Source organism: Aulostomus chinensis, chromosome 10 (assembly GCF_037954235.1).
Source record: "Aulostomus chinensis isolate RoL2024-O1b breed Wild chromosome 10, RoL_Achi_v1.0, whole genome shotgun sequence".
NCBI classification, from domain to species: domain Eukaryota; kingdom Metazoa; phylum Chordata; class Actinopteri; order Syngnathiformes; family Aulostomidae; genus Aulostomus; species Aulostomus chinensis.
The window spans coordinates 11,034,598-11,054,547 of NC_141329.1; the positions used below are offsets into that span (position 1 = coordinate 11,034,598).

The window sequence follows — 19,950 nt, forward strand, 5'->3', positions numbered from 1 at the left end:
GGACAAATATGGTGCCAAATCATCTGAAAAGCAGCATACTATATTTGGGTTCTACACTGCGGATGGCAAAGTCAAAAAAGACGCAACAGTAAGTAAGTGTACAGCCCTCTTGTCCAAGTCATGCAGGGGAAAAAATCTTCATGAATTCAAAACAACAGCAAGTACTTGATGAGCAAATGACACTTTGAATAAAGTATCGCTTTAAGGTCTTAACGCACTTCTAATCCGTCTGATTTAATTCATTAACTGATTCAGAACTCCTGCTCCTGTCCTTGCTAAGACCAGGAGAGTGGGATCCATTACATCAGTTTTAAGATCTTCAAATCAGTCGTCAAACAATGGACTTTTGTCCTATTTCCATTGGCAAACTCTGCATTAGGAACAAAATGCATGAGTTGACAAAATAATTTGCTGCCAGCTCCCAGCAATTCACATCTTGGAAACACATACAACAAGTGTTTGAGGCTTCACAACCAACAATATACAATATATATTAGCGTCTAAATCAATTTCTGATATGTCGTAAGCTGAGTTTGCTTTCAGTTCCCAGAATCGAATTATAAACGGAGAAGCAACATTTAAATTTTATGCTTCACATATTTGGAACAAACTCCCAGGAAACTTTGAGGTCTGCTCCAGCTCAGATTTGTTTTAAACCAAGGCATAAAATTTTCAGTGTGACACTGCCTGATACTAAATCAAATTAAGTTCTACTTATTCGTATTTCACACTACACTGCAGCGCTACATTTCACTCTCCTGTCCTCAGATCTTTTTTAAGTCTTATTTTCCATGTTATAAAGTTTATTTAGAGTCTAATTACATACAATTTGTCTTTTATATCTCCTTTTCTACTGTTATACCACGTATGTCTTATGTAAAGCCCTTTCAACTGCCTTGTTGCTGAAAGGTGCTAAACAAATACATTTTCCTGCCCAACTAAAGGCACCAAACTCTAGGTATATAATTTGGACCAAAATGAAAGGATAGTTTCATGATGGATGTTATCCTGATAACTCGTGCAATAATAGAGTATAACTACTGACTACCCATGGGTTCTAACATCAACATGCAGACTGGCATCACGGCTGGTGTGATCATCACAAGATGGTCTCTAGTTACAGTTTAGTTTTTGTTGTCTCCCTACAATACCAACAGGATGGGAATAATATTCCATATCTTTTATGTTTCTCATCATTTCAGCACAGCACCATTTGCTACAATTTGACAGTATTTAATTTCTTTCCAAATCTAAAGATGTGGCTAGAAATAAAGGATATTTTGTGAAAAAAAATCACTTTGAACCTCATCTGTCCTGACAGGATTTGATTGCTAAAAACATATGAGAAATCTGGCAATGTAACTAATACTGTTGTAGAGGGGAAAATATTAGACAGAGATGCAATCTAAAAAGAAAGGATACAGCTGTACATTTGTGTTAATTCCTTCTTTTTTTTTTTTAACTGTCTTGGTCAGCACCAGGCACTAACCAAAACCAGCTCTGCTCAGGCTGAGAAGCAGGGGTAAAATTAGAAGCCGGTCATTATGATGGAGTGTTAATTGTCCAGCGTTAACAGCAAGCCCTTACTCCAAACGGTGATGGCTGCAGTCAGAGGTAGAAATTGCTAAACACTATATCAGCTAATATACAACTTACACAATTTGTGAATATTGTAGATAGAATTTATAGTGTGTACTAAATGAAACTATATATGTATGTTACTAATACATAGGCGCCTGCTATGTTTAAAAGAGGGAAGCACGTAGGCATTATTAGCAAAATTTAAAATTCATGTGATTTTTATGAATATTATCTTATAATCAAACGACTTTTTATGACAGGCAAAGAGGCTGATTCACACAAGATTCCCAAAATAGGGTTGGTTCCTTTGGATTTCATTAGTGTCTTTCTTGGTCATCTTGCATTGGATGTAAGCTATTGACTGTTGTCCATCTTTGTGACGCCTGTCTAATGACTTCCTAAACTGTTCTTCTGGGTCAAAGTTTTCCAAACTACTCTAGGAGTCCTTTGTCCAAAATGTTTTTCAGCCATTTGTGGTGAAGCAGTGTTGAATGGAAAACACGCTGGACAAGAGTGTGCAGGCTCTAATAGAGGTTTGGATTACACAAAAAAAAAAATACAAAATACAAAATAAGCCTTGTAAAGAAAGGATGGCTCTCTGTCCACTAAAATGCTTGGAGGGTTTTAATGTGAAACAGATACAAGAATAAGTGTTGAGTTTTCAGTAATGACAGCTTTTTTACACCGATTTGTCTATACAGTCGATGTTGAGAAATCAAGCAGACCCCTTTGCAGGCGTTTTTGAGCCCCACAGATGGTGGTGCACAGTTGGTTTCACCTCTCTGTGTGATGAGTCTGCTACCAGTGAAGCATGTACCTCAGTCAAGCCGTCTGGCTCAGGACTCGTCATATGTTTGTATGTGTGCAGATAGTGTCGTTTTTTTGGGGGACCTTCATGGCGCCTCTATCCCCACGCCTGGTCAAAACACAGACATGTGCCATTACAGTTCTGAGCCAGATTTTAATTGCATGTGGTTTATGGGTGGTTTATATTCATACTGTCTTCCTTCGTGTTGTAGTAATACAAAAAGTAACACACATACCAGCAGGAAAACACACACGTCAGGGTTCCCTTCCTTTGCCACAATAAAATCCATCAAACTTAGTTTGAACTGTCACCACTATATATTCTTATGGCAGTCAGCATAGAAATTGCATGAACGGCTTTCCATCAATTAGAGCTGACAAATACCAAGTAAGTCAATATGAGAGATTGTGGTCTGGTCGAGTCTTAGCCTGTACAGTGTTATTGCCACCATGAAAACCACAAGAGTTGTTTTCCAGCTCAAATCTGTCAGAGAGATGTTCTCAAGCTGGGAAAATGAAGGGGAGAGTGCCCGAGCAATGCTCTGGTGGGCTTCATGTGGTTTAGATTAAATAGAGCAAATCGTGTAACAGTATTGAAGTCACGCATGACATGATACACAAAGTGTGGATCATCTAGGGAGAATTTGCAAAATATAGGTTTGACACCAGTCTGGTCTGTCAGCCTGCATTTCCACCTACCAAAGTGACATTTGGAAGCTTTTTCCGAGCAAAGTCAAAAATTTAGAGGATACAGTAAAAAAAAACAAAAAAAAAAAACACAAAGACCAGCATATTATCACAAGAGGCTGATTTAATTAACTCTAAGCAGCATATTGAGGTATGCTGCTAAAAGAGGACAAGAGCCTTGATTCTGTTCTCTCTGGTTGTGATTAATCTTCATCCTGGTCCGGCAGGAATGAGACACTTACAGTGCAGGTGACGTGTTATAATTCTAAGAAAAGCCCCCATCAAATATTCCCCTTGAGTGTCCAAAGTATTTAAGCTAACATCTTGTTCTGAACAAAGGGTAGAATACCAAATTAATGACTAATACTGGGGGGGATTGACCAGATTTATAGAACAAGATATTTTAAGCTACACTTCAAAGTCAAACTGATATTTGAATTAGTTTCTCAGGAAATGCACGTGGCATGATGTCAACATCTGGTCTACGATGAGCTGTTCACCAGAAGATATCAATTGTTTGTCATACAGATACTGTTAGAAGCTGTTTTACCCTTTTTAACAAGCGATTCAACATCAGGTAGAACCTTCATTGAAGTCAACATCTCCTCCGCCAACTAACTCGCACTCAAAAAGAGTACCTACTGAGTCATTGGCAACTCTGGCACGCTTGTGTTTTTCCTCCATGATGTAAATGAGAAGGAGTCCAGGGAGATTAGCTGTCTCTTTTTCATGGGGGTGATTGTGACAACAGAAAACTCAATCCGTGGGCCTCTAAACTCTACACTGTAGGGCTGATGTACTCACATTAGCACCCTTTTAGGCATGATTTCATCACAATATACACCCAATGGCACGGTGTGTACAAAAATACTGCACATGGCTAAGATTGCACCCTGACTTGCAGGAGCTCAGAATTGCAACTGGGTTGAGATGCACACGGAGACACATTATATATAATGTTTTGCAGTTTTTCTACCTCTTAAAAGCAGGTTTAAATTGTGTGTTTGATGGAGAATCTCCCCCCATGGAGACAATATTCTGCATACATACGTCTTTTTCCTGATACCTTTTTTACTTTTCATGTTGGAAACACTTCCATGGTCATGTTCAATTCAATGAATGATAAGCTTCTGGCAGAAGCCAGTGACATACACTGATTATGTGAACAGCAGCAGGTTTTGTAGATTCAACATATCTGCAGTTTGGGTTCTCTGCAGGCTGGTCAAGAAACTGGCTTTTCTAAATGAATATACATCTGCAACTCTGTATATTACTTCATCAAAGAAACAGTGTATGCAAAGCAAGGCTTTTGGGCCTGTTACTTGACATTAGCCTTCCATTTGTTAATTGTCCATGTGGTCACACAGCCATTCTTAGATCTCGTTTCCCAATACAGATGTCTAGTGTCTGTAATTTCATACAATACTAAGAGTATACGCACACACTGAGAAAGAAAATTTCTGCTGCTTTCGCATACACATCAGGAATCACAGTGGTTTCCTCAGAAGATAAGACTTTCAGTTCAGACCAATGGATTCCAGCCAACTAGCATTCTCACCACTGAAACACACTCACAGGAGATACTTACGTCTTAGCAACAACAACAACAAAAAAAACACATTTGCATTTATCTTCAACTTAATTTGTGGAAAAGATTCTAAAAAGTTTGTTCATTTCCTATTCAAAACTTTGTACTTCTTTCTGACTCATCTGAAAGATACGCTGTGTACTTTCACCCTTTTTTGTATATAGTAGAGCTGTGTGAGAAAGGCCAGTCATTCTCAGTTAAAAAGCTCAAAGGTCAGAATCAACTGATCAACTTAAAAATTTTTGGGCTAAACTCCAACAATCAACCAGACACAATCAACGACAATCACGATAAATGAGGAGATGCTTGGAATGCTTGGCAGGATATCAATAAACAATGACGCAAGAAGATCCAAATACACATAAAACATCGGCCGTGCTCGCCAACAGCTACGCATGTGCTGGACACCAGTGGGATTTAATTTAGTTGCCATTTATGGTAAACACAGACAAGTATAACCAGGTCCTGTTTGAGCTAAAATAAGCCTGCAGTGAGTTTTCAACAGACAAGATGTCATCGTCCAAGTATGTCTCTAGAGACAGAGGATGAACCAGTACTTTGGAGGCACATCTCAGGCCCGAGGCTCAGGTAAGTGGTGAAAACAGACACCAGAGATGTGAGGAGGCCAAAAGGGTAACGGCATGACTTCACCCTGCTACTGTCTTCATCTAAACCAGTGTTTATCACTTACAGAGGTCATTTTGCAAACACCCTGATGGTGTTTCAGTATACCACACTTGTCTTCCATCCAGCTTTATCAAAAGGGTAGACAATTATCAGCCATATCATCTTTCGTGTTGCTACAGAACTAAATAAGGATAAATGGATGCAGCTTTGATGATGGCACACATGATGGGGTGTCATAACCTTTACTTGAACTGACCTGGGTGTTAAGACTTGTAATGTCCCCATGAGATGATTACATAGGTCTGCTGGAATAGGACAGCAAATGCCAACTACAATTAGCCCATAGCGGGAGACAATATATATAGTTCAGACACGTTTGTAAATGTAAAAAGAGGCTAATACCTTAAGCGAACGTGACAGTGACATGACACAAGGCAAACTTCCAACTGAAACACTGGGTTAAGATATAAACAACTCAGACGGCCTGATCGTGCTATGAGGAGAGCGTCTGGATATGCCTCAGCAACAGCCTGTCCAGGGATGTCACACCCCCTCCAGATCGCCACATGCACGCACGCCCACCCACCCCATTATGCAACACGTATCTTTTCATCCAACACTCCCTCCTTGTCCTCAAATCAATACCAAATCCATCATGTACATTATACCCCTCTGACCACCAAAACACTGCCCAAGCATGAATTCCTGCTGAACTGGGAGCTTCCAAGAGAAGTCTTCTGACTGAACGCACGCAGGAACCATATGTCAAAGCTCAGCACCAGAAGAGTAAAAACAGCAGAAGACGACTCACCGTGAAAACAACCCATGCTGTCAAAAAATTACCCCATTTGAGGGATACCAGCTTTGGGGCCAATCATTTAGCGAAAAGACTTAAGTCTCTGGATTCCCCACATTGCTGTCAAGAGGAATTATTTGATTTTGACACTGTAAAAAAGCATGTGGTCAAATGTTTTGTTAAGACGTAATTAAAACAGGCACGGTAAGAACACTCTGTCGGTAAGACATGCCAAATGAAACATCGTGTCCAAAAGATTTAATTCTAGGAACCACTGCTATTAAAGTCACAACTGGAACATGGTGGATTTCTTCCCAACTTTAAAACCAGACACAAGTGGTAATCCTCTCAATACTGCAAATATCCCAAAATAAATATCACGTAATACAAATTTATACATGTGGTGATTAATTTGAAGAGGTATTTTTGTCACGGTGGTAAATGTGATGGCAAGCTTGCAGCAAATGATCTGTTCCACAAGGGTAAACATCTCTACATATGGATGTGCAAACAGAAAACACCAGCCGCTGAGCCGCTGCTTCTATGGCCATTCGAAGGATGACGTTTAGGGTTTTCAACTGAATAAAAATACAGCATCACGCTTGTTTGCTTCTGCAATGGATCACACTGACCTTGACCTTTGACCATCAAAATGTTTCAGGGTCCAGAAACATTTCAGGTCAGCCTTGAGTCCAAGTGGATGTTAGTAATAGCTAGCATGTTCATGCGATGTGACAGTAATCTTTGCTGACAAAAAAAAAAAATCTTTTCAGTCCCAGTGGATGTTTGTGGTCAAATGGAAGAAATTCCCTCAAGACCTTCCTGTAATAACGCATCAACAAGAATTGGTCAGATATTAGTACGTGTGAGGTGACACTGACATTGACCTTAGACCATCAAAACCTTTTCAATCAATCATTGTGAATTTGACCCAAATTTAAAGTCATTCCATCTGAGATATATAAATCTATTCTTGGTAAAGACGGATGGATAAATTGAGAACCTGACAACATCCTGCCTCCAACCTACTGTTTTCACTGGTCCAGACACATAAAAAATGAGCAAATAACTTATGTACAATAAACTGGTTTTTTTTTTCCCCCTTTACTTCATTATACATCCACAATTCGCACTATTATGCAGTTTCTGAGAGAAATAAGGCATGAGAATAAGATCATATATCTTTTTTAGTTATTGTGGAAAAATTAATGTGCATAAGTCTAACTGAAGAAACATTTAAATTGATTTGCCAACAGTTCAAGATTGCAGTCAACACGTCTGATGTTTGCCCCCATGTAGTCTCCCCCTGACTGAGTCAACTTAGTCCCTTTCAGTCATAAAGTCTTAGCTGACCATATGTGGCCAATCATCGGGCTCATTCCTTGATACAGACTTGGATGGCACCCTTTCAGTATTAATGATTCTCTGCCAGTTAGTCTTTACCACTACGCAACCCACCACCCTATTGCCAGGAAGGCCCTCAAAGTGTTCTGGGATTCAACAGAGGAGATCCATCTGCTGCCTCCAACAGTATCTAGACATACGGGGGGGGGGGTTACTCATAGCCTGGCTTGTGAGTCTCAGGAGGTTTACAGTCAATACACTTAACCCTACAATAACTCACTGAAGATTTGCCAGCCTTGAAGGACCAGTGACGCTCCAATTGGGGGTGGAAACTGCCCCCAGACTGGCCGCTCTTGGGTAGAAGCAATGATTTGGCTATTGCAGTTTTTAATGGTATCTATCAGGAAGAATGTGAAAGGATTGCATGCCTTCTTTCACACATCCCAGTGCTAGAAAAACCTGTTCCTAATTAGAATTGTACTGCTGCTTTATATTTTATGTTGCTGGATGACAAATGAATTGGCAGATATGCTGGTTGAGGTGTCTTTTGGTAATATGGGGTTGAATTGGGTCTTCTAGCGAGTTCAACCAACCAGTAAAGGTCACTGCACCGGTTTTATTGCCATAGATATGTGTTGTTGCCAATGTAAAGAAATAATGTCAAACCCTTCAGCCCAATAAAAAATATTAGATATAAATATTAACGTACATGTACACTGGATTTGTCTCCAATTCCCCTGAAGCTGACAACTCACTGACACCATTTATATCCAGGAACCTGTTTTATCTTAATACTTACTACTACTCGTTTTCGCCATTCCAAGAGATACTTCTCAAGATGATTCCTTGTTTTTTTAAGCTCCAAATGATTTATCTTTGTTTGGCTTTTGGACTGTTTTTGTATTTTGTTTTGCCATTCCCCCTGTCTTGATTGTTTGCCTTCTATGCTGGATTCTCCATTCAGGAACCTGGGTAAGTTTATGAGTTTTGATATGTGCCTTCTTTCATGTTTTCCTTCACTGATGTTAATATCAGATTGTTGGTTTCAAGTATTTTTTTTTATTAAAAAACTATTTGTGGACTAAGAAAAGAAAAATAGTGATGATTCCCATGATTGATAAATGATTTTTGTGTTTAATAAGCAAAGTTTTTACAATTTTCTAAAAGTCCATAAACCAGGATATTTGTAAACAATGGGCATTATTGTCAGTTTTTCCTTGTCTCTTGAATACCAACTATGTGTTATGAAATGGAACAGTATTGATTTATTTCCACTTCTGCTATTAAATCCTGTCATAACTTCTCAAAGAATGTCTAAATGACCAATTCTGCAGGATTCCACCAGCAGAATCCTGCAACTTCAATATACAATCTGATTAAATAATCAGATTGTTCAAGGTAAACGCCCCATGCACAGCACTGTCAGTCCTCGATTCTTGGTGTCAATGACTGCACACTGTATTAGAGGAGTTTGAAAACAAGATCATCACACGAGAGCACATGAGAGAGACGTGTGTTGCTCATGGCTTCACTATAACTGAAATAGCTTTTTTAACATTCTAAACTATTATTCTTGAGTACAGCATGTTCTGAAGAAACCCACTTGTCAATAATCAAGCCTTGCTATAAATCAAACATAGTATTCAGAAAAGTCGGTGTTACATAAAGTGTTAATGTTAGACTTCTGACTACATCTTCAAGGGTATTTCCAAATGCCACAATGTTGTCATTGACTAAATAATACAACGGTGAAAAAGCAACCACTTTCATTGCAGCCAAACATTTCGTTGTTCATCACCAGCGAAACCTAACCAGGCCACTGGATATCAGGGGAAGGTCCCTGGGTATTAATTAACAGTGTGTCAGGGACACATCAAGGAAATAGATAAAGATCGAGAGAGTGACAGTGTTGCCTATGTCAAGCAGTTGACAAGCTCTGAATCCCCAACACCCGCATTCATCCTCACTTCCATCATCGAGCTGTCATCGAGGACTTGCAGAGCTGTTTGAATTGTTTATGGAAGTATTAATGTGCCATTTTAAGGTGTAAAAATAAAGAGTCATGTCACTGTGGGACAGGTGCTGCAGAACACAGAGCTGTTTCAAGTTTGGTGTGGTGAAGTGTGCTATATGGAAGTAATTCAGACCAACAAACAGCACATCCTCAAGACAAACAAATGAGTACAATGTAAGTGCATGTTTAGCAGCAGCACAGTAGTTCTACATCAGTGGAGTGTCATGGTTCATGCCATGACATGATAAAAATGTCAGTAGATATTACGTGTCTGTCAGAGTTGCAGGGAAAATGTTCCACATTTAAAGAGTGTTACTGACTACAGTCCAATTGCAAAGAAGCTTAAAATTGCAGAGAAAATCTGAACCACATGATGCAGTTAGAGTAATTACATGTACAATTATCATCACTGACACATTTCACCACATTACTGTCGCTGGTGTTGTCCAATACACGTAAGCTAGTGCTGGAGTCTCAAAGGGCACCTTACATTTTTGGGTCAACGCTACCATACTAACCTGGTTTAATCACCGCTACATCACTGTGAAGATGCCCCTGATCTCTACCTGCACTACAACATATCAACATTAGTACAAAAGAATTTGGTTTCATTTGTGAGTTCCTTAAAGTGTGTGTGTCATTGACACAAGGCAGCTCAACTCTGGTAGCAGACCTGCTACATCTACAGTACATCTAGACACTGTCAACATTCTGGCCCCAGCTGGATTTTCCATCCAGACTGCTGTCAATGAGAAAGAGACTAGATTCTTCTTAAACTGTCTCACTTTCCAGTCCATAAAAATCAGACATCTCCTGAACCAGAGCCTTGCCTTGGACCCCATTTATAGGAGAAGAGGCAGCTTTTCCAGCCAAAAAAGTATCTCACATTCACATTCACACACACACACACACACACACACACACACACACACACACACACACACACACACATACACACACACACATATCCAGATTCGGGCCCTTGTGTTGTCTCTCAAATTCAAATATACACATTTTCTCTGTCCATGTATCGGTGTCTTCAGCCAAGCTCAGTCTAAGCATTAACTGGATTAACTGGGAAGAGGTCAAAGGTCATCATCTCAGAGACAGCAGCCAGCTGGAGAAACATCAAGGAGGTTGGGGGGTTACCATCTCTTCTCCATATAGAATAAGTTTTTACAATGTGAACAAAGTTCATGTGATGACACCTGAACCGAGTTGCTGAATTCGCTGAATCATTAGTAACCTAAGAGCTGAGGTTACTCTTCTAAGGCCAACCTCTTGTTTTCCTTAAATAACTGAAAGCTAATCTAAATTTTTAAGAGCAGTGGTTAAAATGTTGACCAGAAATAGGTTTTGTGGTGTCCCAGTACCCTGTTTAAATGGACACCCACCAGCCACTTAGAAAAAATATTTCTGCTCTGATAAAGCAACAAGGTAGCATACAGCTATGGCTAATTTGTCAGCAAGTGACAATCTGTAAAAGTTGAAGGCTTGGCATATAGTTTGAGAGGTAAGTGAGAAAAAAAGTTTACGGTCCCTTCCCTTCACAGCAACACCAAAGTAATTTTAGAATTTCAAAGACACAAAGTCTAGTGAGGGTGCAGTTATGCCAGGATTAGTGTAAAATGCTAATGAAACCATGCAAACATGTTCACAATATCAATGCTAACATGTTGCTTGGGAGGTACAATGTTGCCATGAGCAGCATCTTAGTTTAAACTTCTAAATTCTAAACTTTATTTAGAATGAAATAATGTAATGTAAAACATTAAATAAATATTGTAGAAAGTTGAACTTTTGACCACATAAAAATGTTAACAATTCACAACAAAAATAACTACCGGTAATGTCTGATTGGACATGAAGGACTTTTCATATGTCAAGTCCATCCCAGGCTGATGCTACAACACTGACGTACCTAAAAATATCGTCTTACAGAGCTTTAAAGCTCTCAAAACGGCTACATCCATGTCTTTTGTGCCGTAATGTGATGGACTACATCCTGAAATAGCCTTTGGTAAACTCTGGCTAACCTCTCAAAATGCAGTGGCCAAGAGGCTTCAGAAACTGTTTAAAAAATCCTGGCATCATCCACTAATTTGAGATACTGTTTGCATTATTACTGCCTTTTAGAAGTGTGACCTTGAGTGAAATCTTATGTATAAGTAATTTGAGCAGTTGGAGTCTTTTCAATGTAATATTTTATTCATGCCTGATGTTTGTATTGTTCATCTCCGTGGCTTTTATTTATTGCTGTTACATACAGTCGTTTTTATCAACAGCTGCTTGCAGCCAGACCTCTGCACGGAGAAACTGACTGATGAGAGGAGATACCTGCCATACTGAGAGCTGTCACTGCAATGCTGACAGACTGCTGCCAAATATAGAAGAGGCCAAACAAAAGCACAAGGCCTTTCATACTTGGCTGGGGGAACATCTTAAAATAGCGGACTCTGTATCGATATGTGCCGATGATATTCGAGAAGTGACACCCCAGGGAACGTGAGGTCACAGCGTTAAGATCACAAGACTCGAACTGTAGAACATTGTCTCCATGGTCAGGTTACTGGAAACGGCAGCTATGTCTCTCTGCAAGACATATCTAGGAGAAGTGAGACTTCTCCTGAGGGTGGTGATGAATTACAACTATTAGTGGAAAGACGTCCTTACCAGTCAATAAATGACAATTACATCTTCAAATACAATCTAGCATACTTTCTGTTTTTAGTTTTTGGTTTAGTTGTTATTGGTACACTGCAACGTGTTGCCTGAAATGGATGGACCTGGTGTAACTTGGCCCTTAAGACTAATGGGCCAGTGATTTAGGGAGCTGTCATGGCAGAAATGGAATTTAGTGTATATTCAGGGAGTAGTTATATTTTTATAGGTGTATAATCAGCTGAAACTAAGAGTTGTTGTGTTTTTGTAAACAAGGAAATCAGGTGTTCTCCCATGAAGTCTGCCATGATTTCTTGGCACATTGCAACACGTTGCTTTTAACTTTATATTACTAAAATTTCTGTGTCTACCTGAAGGAATCACTTAGCTACTCAATGTAGCTGTAGATGATGACATCATTATGGAAGTAGCTAACGGCACACTAAGATCCTACACACTGGTCCTTTAAGTCCACACTTGTAGATTCAGAATTATGTATGCCAATCATACTTTTTTTTCTTATCTCTCTTCTTCCTCTGTTAGTGTATCCCACAACAGATACCAGATATGCAGCGTGTCACCTGTTAATTAGGGTCCCAAACAGCAGCCTGATGGTTTTCTGAATGTTTTCAGTGCACAGCCAGCTCCACTGCTCCTTCATCAGCAGACACAAGATGTTCAGAGCCACCTCGGCCAGTGCCATCTCAGCTGCTGCTGTGCCTATGACATGTAAGACATGAAGAAAACATTATGACATACAACAAGAAAAGCAAGCATATATACCATATCACGTTAAAACGTGTTGGTCTAGCATGGTGCAGCATCTGGGTGTGAGTTATCTGTTGTAGAGTCATACACTACTTCAGTGAGCCTTTGCTGAACATGCAGGTCCTGGAATCCCATCACCATTTATAAATTTGTTAACAGTGCCATCATGTGGTTAGAATACGTTGCTGCTGACCTACCATGTTTCTATTACATCTTTGTTGTTCACCTTTTTATTTTTGTCTGTGGGATATAAACCCAAACAGAAAACAGACAACATCATGCCATCAAAAGGAGCATATCAAGCTAAAATATCAAGAGCATCAAACACTCGGTCTTCTACAGCCTTGAAGATGGCTGTCAAAAGTTTGTAGTTATCTTCTTCATATTTTCTGCCACTGCCATGTTGTAATCTATTAACCCACATGAATCCAACTGACTCATTTCTACTGAAACAGAAACTAAAGTCACTGCAAAGAACCATGTGCTGCAAAGTACACCCATCCATCCATCAATCCATCAATCAGTCAATCTTTATATATATATAGTGCCAAATCACAACAAAAGTCATCTCAAGGCACTTTACACAAAGAGTAGGTCTAGAACCTTAGAGTGGCGGCCATTCATCTTGACCGGTTGGGGTTGAGAGAGGGAGGAGAGATGAGGTTGGGGGTGGAGAGGAGAGAGAGAGGTAAGGGTAGAAGGGGGATAAGAAGAGAGAGAGATGGAGGGATAGAGAGGAGCGAGAAACACAGGGCCAGGGCTAGAGAGTAGTTGGTCCAGGACAGGAAGCGATCAACCCAACGTCTACAGCCCCAGGTGACCTGCAAGGCCATCCATTTTCTATACCGTTCAGGGTTGCGAGGAGGGGGCTGGAGTCTATTCCAGCTGACACTAGATGAGAGGCGGGGTTCACCCTGGATGCGTCACCAGTCCATCACAGGACCATCAGGAGCAATTGGGGGCTCAGTATCTTGCTCAAGGATACTTTGACATGGTCACCGGGGAAAGTGAGAATTGAGTTGTAAAATGTAGCTATCCTTTAATTGCATTCAAAGTAGCCATTGCTTATACTTTGGTTCCAACAATTTTGGTGCACTAAACACAATATGTGGAGTATTTCCACCAAGAGCTGTGCGAAATATGACAAAATATATCATGTGACAAAAAAGAAACCATTCATATCATGTTCTACTGTTTATTGTAATGCACACTTTTACAGTAACTCTTTCGCTCATCGTCATCAGTGCATCAGCCTTCTTCCTGAGTTTGAATGAAGGCGAAACAAACAAACAGAACACAGTGGATGGGACACAGCGGGAATGTAATCCCTACAGGATTACAATGTAATGGTTGCAAGGCCTCCTAACTCGTCAATAAATGACAGTAACATTCTCCAATTCAATCTAGAGCATACTTGTTTTAGCTTAGGGGTTTACTGGTACACTTCAATGAGCGTGACTCCAGGAAGAGACAAAACGAGCAAACATAATAGGGTCTTCGCCTTGGAGTGCCTCCAGGCTCAGGCCCTCGTGAGAAGTTTGTACTCAAAAGAGAGGCTACTTCTGACTCATGGACATGGTTTGGGTATGAAAAGTGTAACATGACCCAGAGAGCCTCCACATTAGACTATAATGCACTGTTTTAAAGATTGTTTATAGATATATATATTTCCAAAAATATTCATATTTGAGCCCAATATTTATTGTAGATGTTGTGTTCTGACATTTTTCAGAGCAGAGCATCGAGAAAATGCAACAAATAATTTACTTTCAGTGAATGAATAGTTAGCCGATCTGACGTGTGTAATTTGTTTTGTTTTTAAGCCCAACTAGGGTAAAGTGGAGAGACAAAATAGATGAGGAGAACCAGACGAAGAAGTGTGAATCAGCCGGAGCTAGGGAAACCAGTGGTGCTGCCATAGGTGTTGCGTTCTTGGATTTCAGCCCTTTGACATCACTGTGCTTAAGACATTCTGTCATGAGATCAAAATAAACTAGAAGACCAGAGACCGGGGAGGGATCACTGGAAACTATCCGTCGACTAAGTGAGACTTCAGTTCCATGCTAGACAAACCTCAACCTCTGTCGAATCCTCTCAATGATAATGTCACACTCTGATCATAACAATCTGGGGCTGTCAGTGGCAAAGAATAAGCACTTCGGTGGACGGAATTGGATGTGTTGGCAGTCAAAGCGTTTATGTTCAGTAAGGGAACATATCATTCTGGTCCTTATCAATCCTTTTGACCCCAAAGAGATAGGACGGAGGTCGAAAAGCAAAAGGATCTAATTGAAAACAAACAGCATTCTGACATTTACACATCTGAAGTCAAAGTAGTAAAATTTGTCCTCTGTGAACTTGTAGTGGAGGCTTCAGTGTCTGGTCAGAAATAAGCATGTGATTCACCTTTCATTCATCCAGACAGTCTGGGAAAAAGGGCCTTCCAAAAGAAAATGACCAGATGCCTCACAAGAAAGATATTTGGATTAATTTAAAATGTGAAGGTCTCATCGCAAGTCCAGTGTCAAGCAAACGCAGACTGTTTCCACAGTTTATGAGATCATCCTTTTTTTTTGTTTTGGCAACTGGGTGTGATAGAGAAAACTGAAGCAACGGTGGTTCATGGTGCAACAAGATGACTGGTTACAGTTGAGATAATATATGAAGTAATCTGTGGATTGTCCGTCCACACACTTATGACATTAATTTTCCTTTTAAAATATACTATCAGCAGGCCAACAAAATTGTTTGAGTTCAAAGTCTGAATGAGAGAATGTTAGTAATATTGTTAACACTATGCGACAATACAGACAAATACATCCGTCTATTACAACAGAGGCAACGCAGAAATGACTGCAGAAGAAACTGAACATCTTGTTGAGATTCAAAACACTATTACAACTAATTAACTTGTAACAATCAACACAATAACTGATAATTCACAGAGCCGTGATAGCCCTGACATGAAGCAGTCATGCTGTTTCGAAGTTATAGTATATTAATAAACTACGTGTGACATCCTGTTCTTACCGTGTTCTTTACTCTGCTTTCCACTTGAGCTGTCATCCAGGCAGCCTCCAGATCTTCTAACTATTGGACTGTCTTCCCTCTTTGACTCAGATGTGAGGGCCAGTTTCTCTTGTTTATTGAGAAAGGCTTTCAGATCTCCCAACAACATCCCATTAAAAGCCTGCAGGAGCAGAGCAGAGGCCAAGAAAAAACAAAAACTGAGTAAGATATTATCCAAACTGAAGAAAAAATTCAAAATAGAACAATTGTGGATTAGAATATACAAATATATATTGATATCTTGTGAAATATCAACATGAACCTTTATTTAATCACTTACTGTTTGAGTTTGCTCCCAAGTGAACAAAACTGGTGGTCTTATGTCTGAGCCATTCACAAAGGGGACGCTTTTACTGGAGAACCTCAGCCGCGACCTGGGAATGTGTCAGCAAATTCATAAACACAAAATAAATAAATAGATCAATTACTCATCACTGCGCAGTAAATTACTCCTGAGGCTGTTTACAAACTGTAATACCAGTAATGAATCATATCAAGAGGTACTTATATGATAATACATGATTTTCTCTACTACAAGTACCTAACTACTGTAAGTAGCTAGAGCTTCCAACCTGTAAACTAGGAGCTCTATCAAGAAGGTGACACACACAAGCTCACAATGGCACCTACACACCCACTGTATTCATCCTGAACACTTTACAAGCAATGCAGTTTTTTCCCTCAAATCACACTGAAAAGAAGTCATATAAAAACTGCGTCGACTTTTTGTGAGTGTCAAACATATTAACTGAACAAAGGGATTACAATCTATTAAAAATCTTGTTTAGCTGATCTGACTCTTTTATTACTTGGAGTGCTGGGTGAGCTAGAAGGACTCAATGGGAAAGAGAGCAGCTCCAGCTATCCGTGCCTTTTCATTCAGGAGAAATAAAAATAGTATAGACTGGGTTTCTCTGCTTAAGCTGCTGCTCCTGCGACCCGACTCTGGATAAGCAGAAGAAGATGGATGGATGGATGGATAGACTGGGTCTGTTCCTCAGCACGTTCCTAACAGACTAAACCACCCGAGATGTTTGACACATTCATAACTCTTAATTTTACTCAAGTAATATTAATTCAGCATTCTTATATATAACTAATCATTAACTCATGATTATTAACATGCTTATTATAAAGTGTTACCAACAATGGGTTATCAATGGCTGAGTGTGTTCAGGCCTGCATCCCCCAGGATGCATATTGACTGCAGGTAAGTGTTTATGAGTATTTAGTTTGAATCACTGAAGTCATACTTGCTCTTCTTGTCAGCAGTTATTCTCCCTCCAACCATCTCTCCTTCATTCTCCTCTGTTGGGCTCTGAGGTTCTGAGCGAGGAAATGCTGTCTTCAGGGTGTCCACAATGGCATTCACTACAATCTACGCAGAGACAACAAAAACACACACACTTATGAAGGTCATTTCCAGCTCACTAAGAAGTCGAAAACAATTTGGGCACATTCGTCTTCCAAATGCAACTAACCTGACAAGCAGTGTAATTGTACTTATAATGGTATTCAAAAATTGTGTTTCTACTGTATCACTCAGTCACTGTAATGTGCTTATCAGGTATTACTATAATGACTTATCAAAGCACAAACCTTGTCAATGCGAGACACAATAAATGGTTTCTTGACAAAAGCAATCCTGGCATCTGTATTGAGAGCTAGAAACTCCTGCATCTGTTCGCTGTTGGCAATTTCAGGTATGGTACACAGTTGCTGAAAAAAAGAGGACAAAATGCACTTATTATTAAAAAAAATAACTTTAAAGTTTATGTGAAGCTCACTGATACTAAAGTAATGTGAAAAAAGATCAATCCACCAACCTTTAAAAAGGTTTCCAGTAGCCCTTTCCTGGCTTCAATCTTGTCACTGTCCATATTTCCAAATGGCATGTCTGGAAATATTTTCTTTGGACCTTTAACACCTTGACAAAAAAAGAGAGTAAAATATTCTATGTGCTGCTTTGAGTGCCAAACATGAATCAAACACCCGTATATCACAGAATTCAACATCGAGGCAACTGATCAACTCTACCTCCTTACCTTTGATGAGTTTCCTTAGCTCAGACTTCTCTTCCAGGCGTGTTTGTAAATTGAGAAACTCGCTGTATCGTCTGTTGACCGTATGATAGGCCAGTGACTGCAGAGGTGAAGGACTCTCACATCCTGTCTGTAAAGCTTCAATGTCCTCAGAGCCTGTGTGGATGCTCCCTGGCGTCTCACAAACCATCGCCGTCTCATACTGAAAGGCATCATAACAACCGGTGATCCCTCTATTGTTATTGTGTGTAATTCTCCAGTAGTCAGTTTAAAAATTGTGTCCCATACAAATCTTGAATTAACTCGCTGGGTATATTCAATATTTAAAGCAAAGATGATGAAGCTCCTTAATTCAGTAAATATGATCGTTTGGCCAGTTAATTTATGGTTTTCTTAAGAACTTGCCTTTTTTTTTTAAACTCTCATCTAACTTTAATCTTTGTTTTCAATTTTAATGCCTTGCTCTCCTCTATGCAGCATTAGAGAAAGGAGACCCCCACAGACCTGAGAACTGTTAGTTAGCTTAGCACAATTAATGTTATTGGGTGGGAAGTGTTAGCATCCCTCCATCTACCACACACAGTGCCCAAAGCCAGCAGTTCCTCCTCTGCAGCTATCAAGGTTCAGGATCTTGGTTTCTTCAGAAGTAATTCCCCTCATTCCCTAACATAGTAAAATGTTTCCTTACCTTGATTGTGTAGAGAGTGTAGGGGTGTGAGCCAGTGCCGCGATGCTCCTTCGCTGTGATGGTTCCAGTGATACGAAGGTTTTGGATGATGACTGGTCCATCGGGGCTGCTGAGGGGCTCAAAACTAAATGATGGCATGGGGGAAGAACCCTGTAAGGGACTAACAACAGTCAGCTCATTTGTATTTCCAAGTCCACTCAGTTCCATATCCAGCAGAAGCCCCCCAGCAGGGTTCGATAACGGGGAACTCCCATCCATTACCAGGTTTTGGAGACTGTTGATAGGAGTCCCCTCTGCTGTGCTTCGCAACAAGGAGCGGCATCCATTCGGATGTGTCTCTGGTTCTGAACTAACTAGAAGATGAGAGCAGGAGCCAATCGCTGGAGGGGAACAAACATCCTCCAAATCATCAACATCGTTGCTCTCAAGAGATGTGGCACATTCTTTCTGCCTGTCAAAGAGGCCATCTTCTTGTACCGTCATGACCAGGGAGTCAACGGAAGCTAACGGTGAATCCAGGTCAGACTCATTTTCCTGGTAAAATGGGTTGGACGTTCTTCCTCTCATGTAACCCCTTAAGAAGGGTTCCGTAGGTTCTTCTTCTTCATTGTTATTAGGTTGATAGTCCACCTCCTCTGTGTCAATCCCAACATAGGCAGCAAGATCTGACATTACCGTCTCAGCACGATTTATTGGCTCAGTCTGGACACTTGATAAAATGACTTCAGTGCTCTCTGGAGGCGCACTTGTAGTCTCTTGCTGTGTAGTGAGCTCTACCTCAGCAGGGGATGATGGTAGTGATGAAGTTGGTGATTCTTCTTCAATCATCTCCTGCGGTTTGCTAGACCTGCCAAATATTTCTATCAAGAGAAGGTTCAACCAGTCTGGGTCCGAAAGTTTGGCAATGAGAGGAAGAAAGACATTGCAAGTGATGAGCTCTCCAACAACAAAGCCCCCGGTGCGGGTCTCTAAGTGAGATGATGGTACTAAAACATGCAGCAACAAATCCACTAGTGTTCTGGTATAGTTGACTTCCACCGCCTCACTGTTCATGGCAAAATGAGGTGTGGTAATCTTGGAATACGCCCTCCATAATTGCCCACTCTCATTGCTCCACTTTCCAGTCTGCTGCTTGGTCATCTGCTCCTTGGCTCTAAGGTAGTCCTGCAGATGGCAGCCAAACAGGTCCAGGATCCTCTGGGTAAGTTCCTGCATGGATATAAAGGGTTACACATGTCCAACTATACATAATTTGTGGTTTTCTGGTTCAAAATCTCA

The 19,950-nt window shown here is 40.3% G+C and overlaps 1 protein-coding gene across 1 annotated transcript in view; it reads right to left on the reverse strand.

The window, feature by feature from the left end:
* Window positions 1-19,950, reverse strand: part of snx19b (sorting nexin 19b) — a 35,177-nt gene that overhangs the window by 12,525 nt on the left and 2,702 nt on the right. Inside the window, exons 4-11 of the mRNA XM_086216006.1 lie at window positions 18,673-19,881; window positions 17,988-18,186; window positions 17,769-17,869; window positions 17,542-17,661; window positions 17,196-17,320; window positions 16,223-16,316; window positions 15,904-16,063; window positions 12,687-12,825 (exon numbers count right to left, since the gene is read on the reverse strand). Of these exons, the coding sequence (XP_086072132.1) occupies window positions 12,687-12,825; window positions 15,904-16,063; window positions 16,223-16,316; window positions 17,196-17,320; window positions 17,542-17,661; window positions 17,769-17,869; window positions 17,988-18,186; window positions 18,673-19,881 (2,147 nt within the window). The remainder of the gene's footprint in view (window positions 1-12,686; window positions 12,826-15,903; window positions 16,064-16,222; window positions 16,317-17,195; window positions 17,321-17,541; window positions 17,662-17,768; window positions 17,870-17,987; window positions 18,187-18,672; window positions 19,882-19,950) is intronic.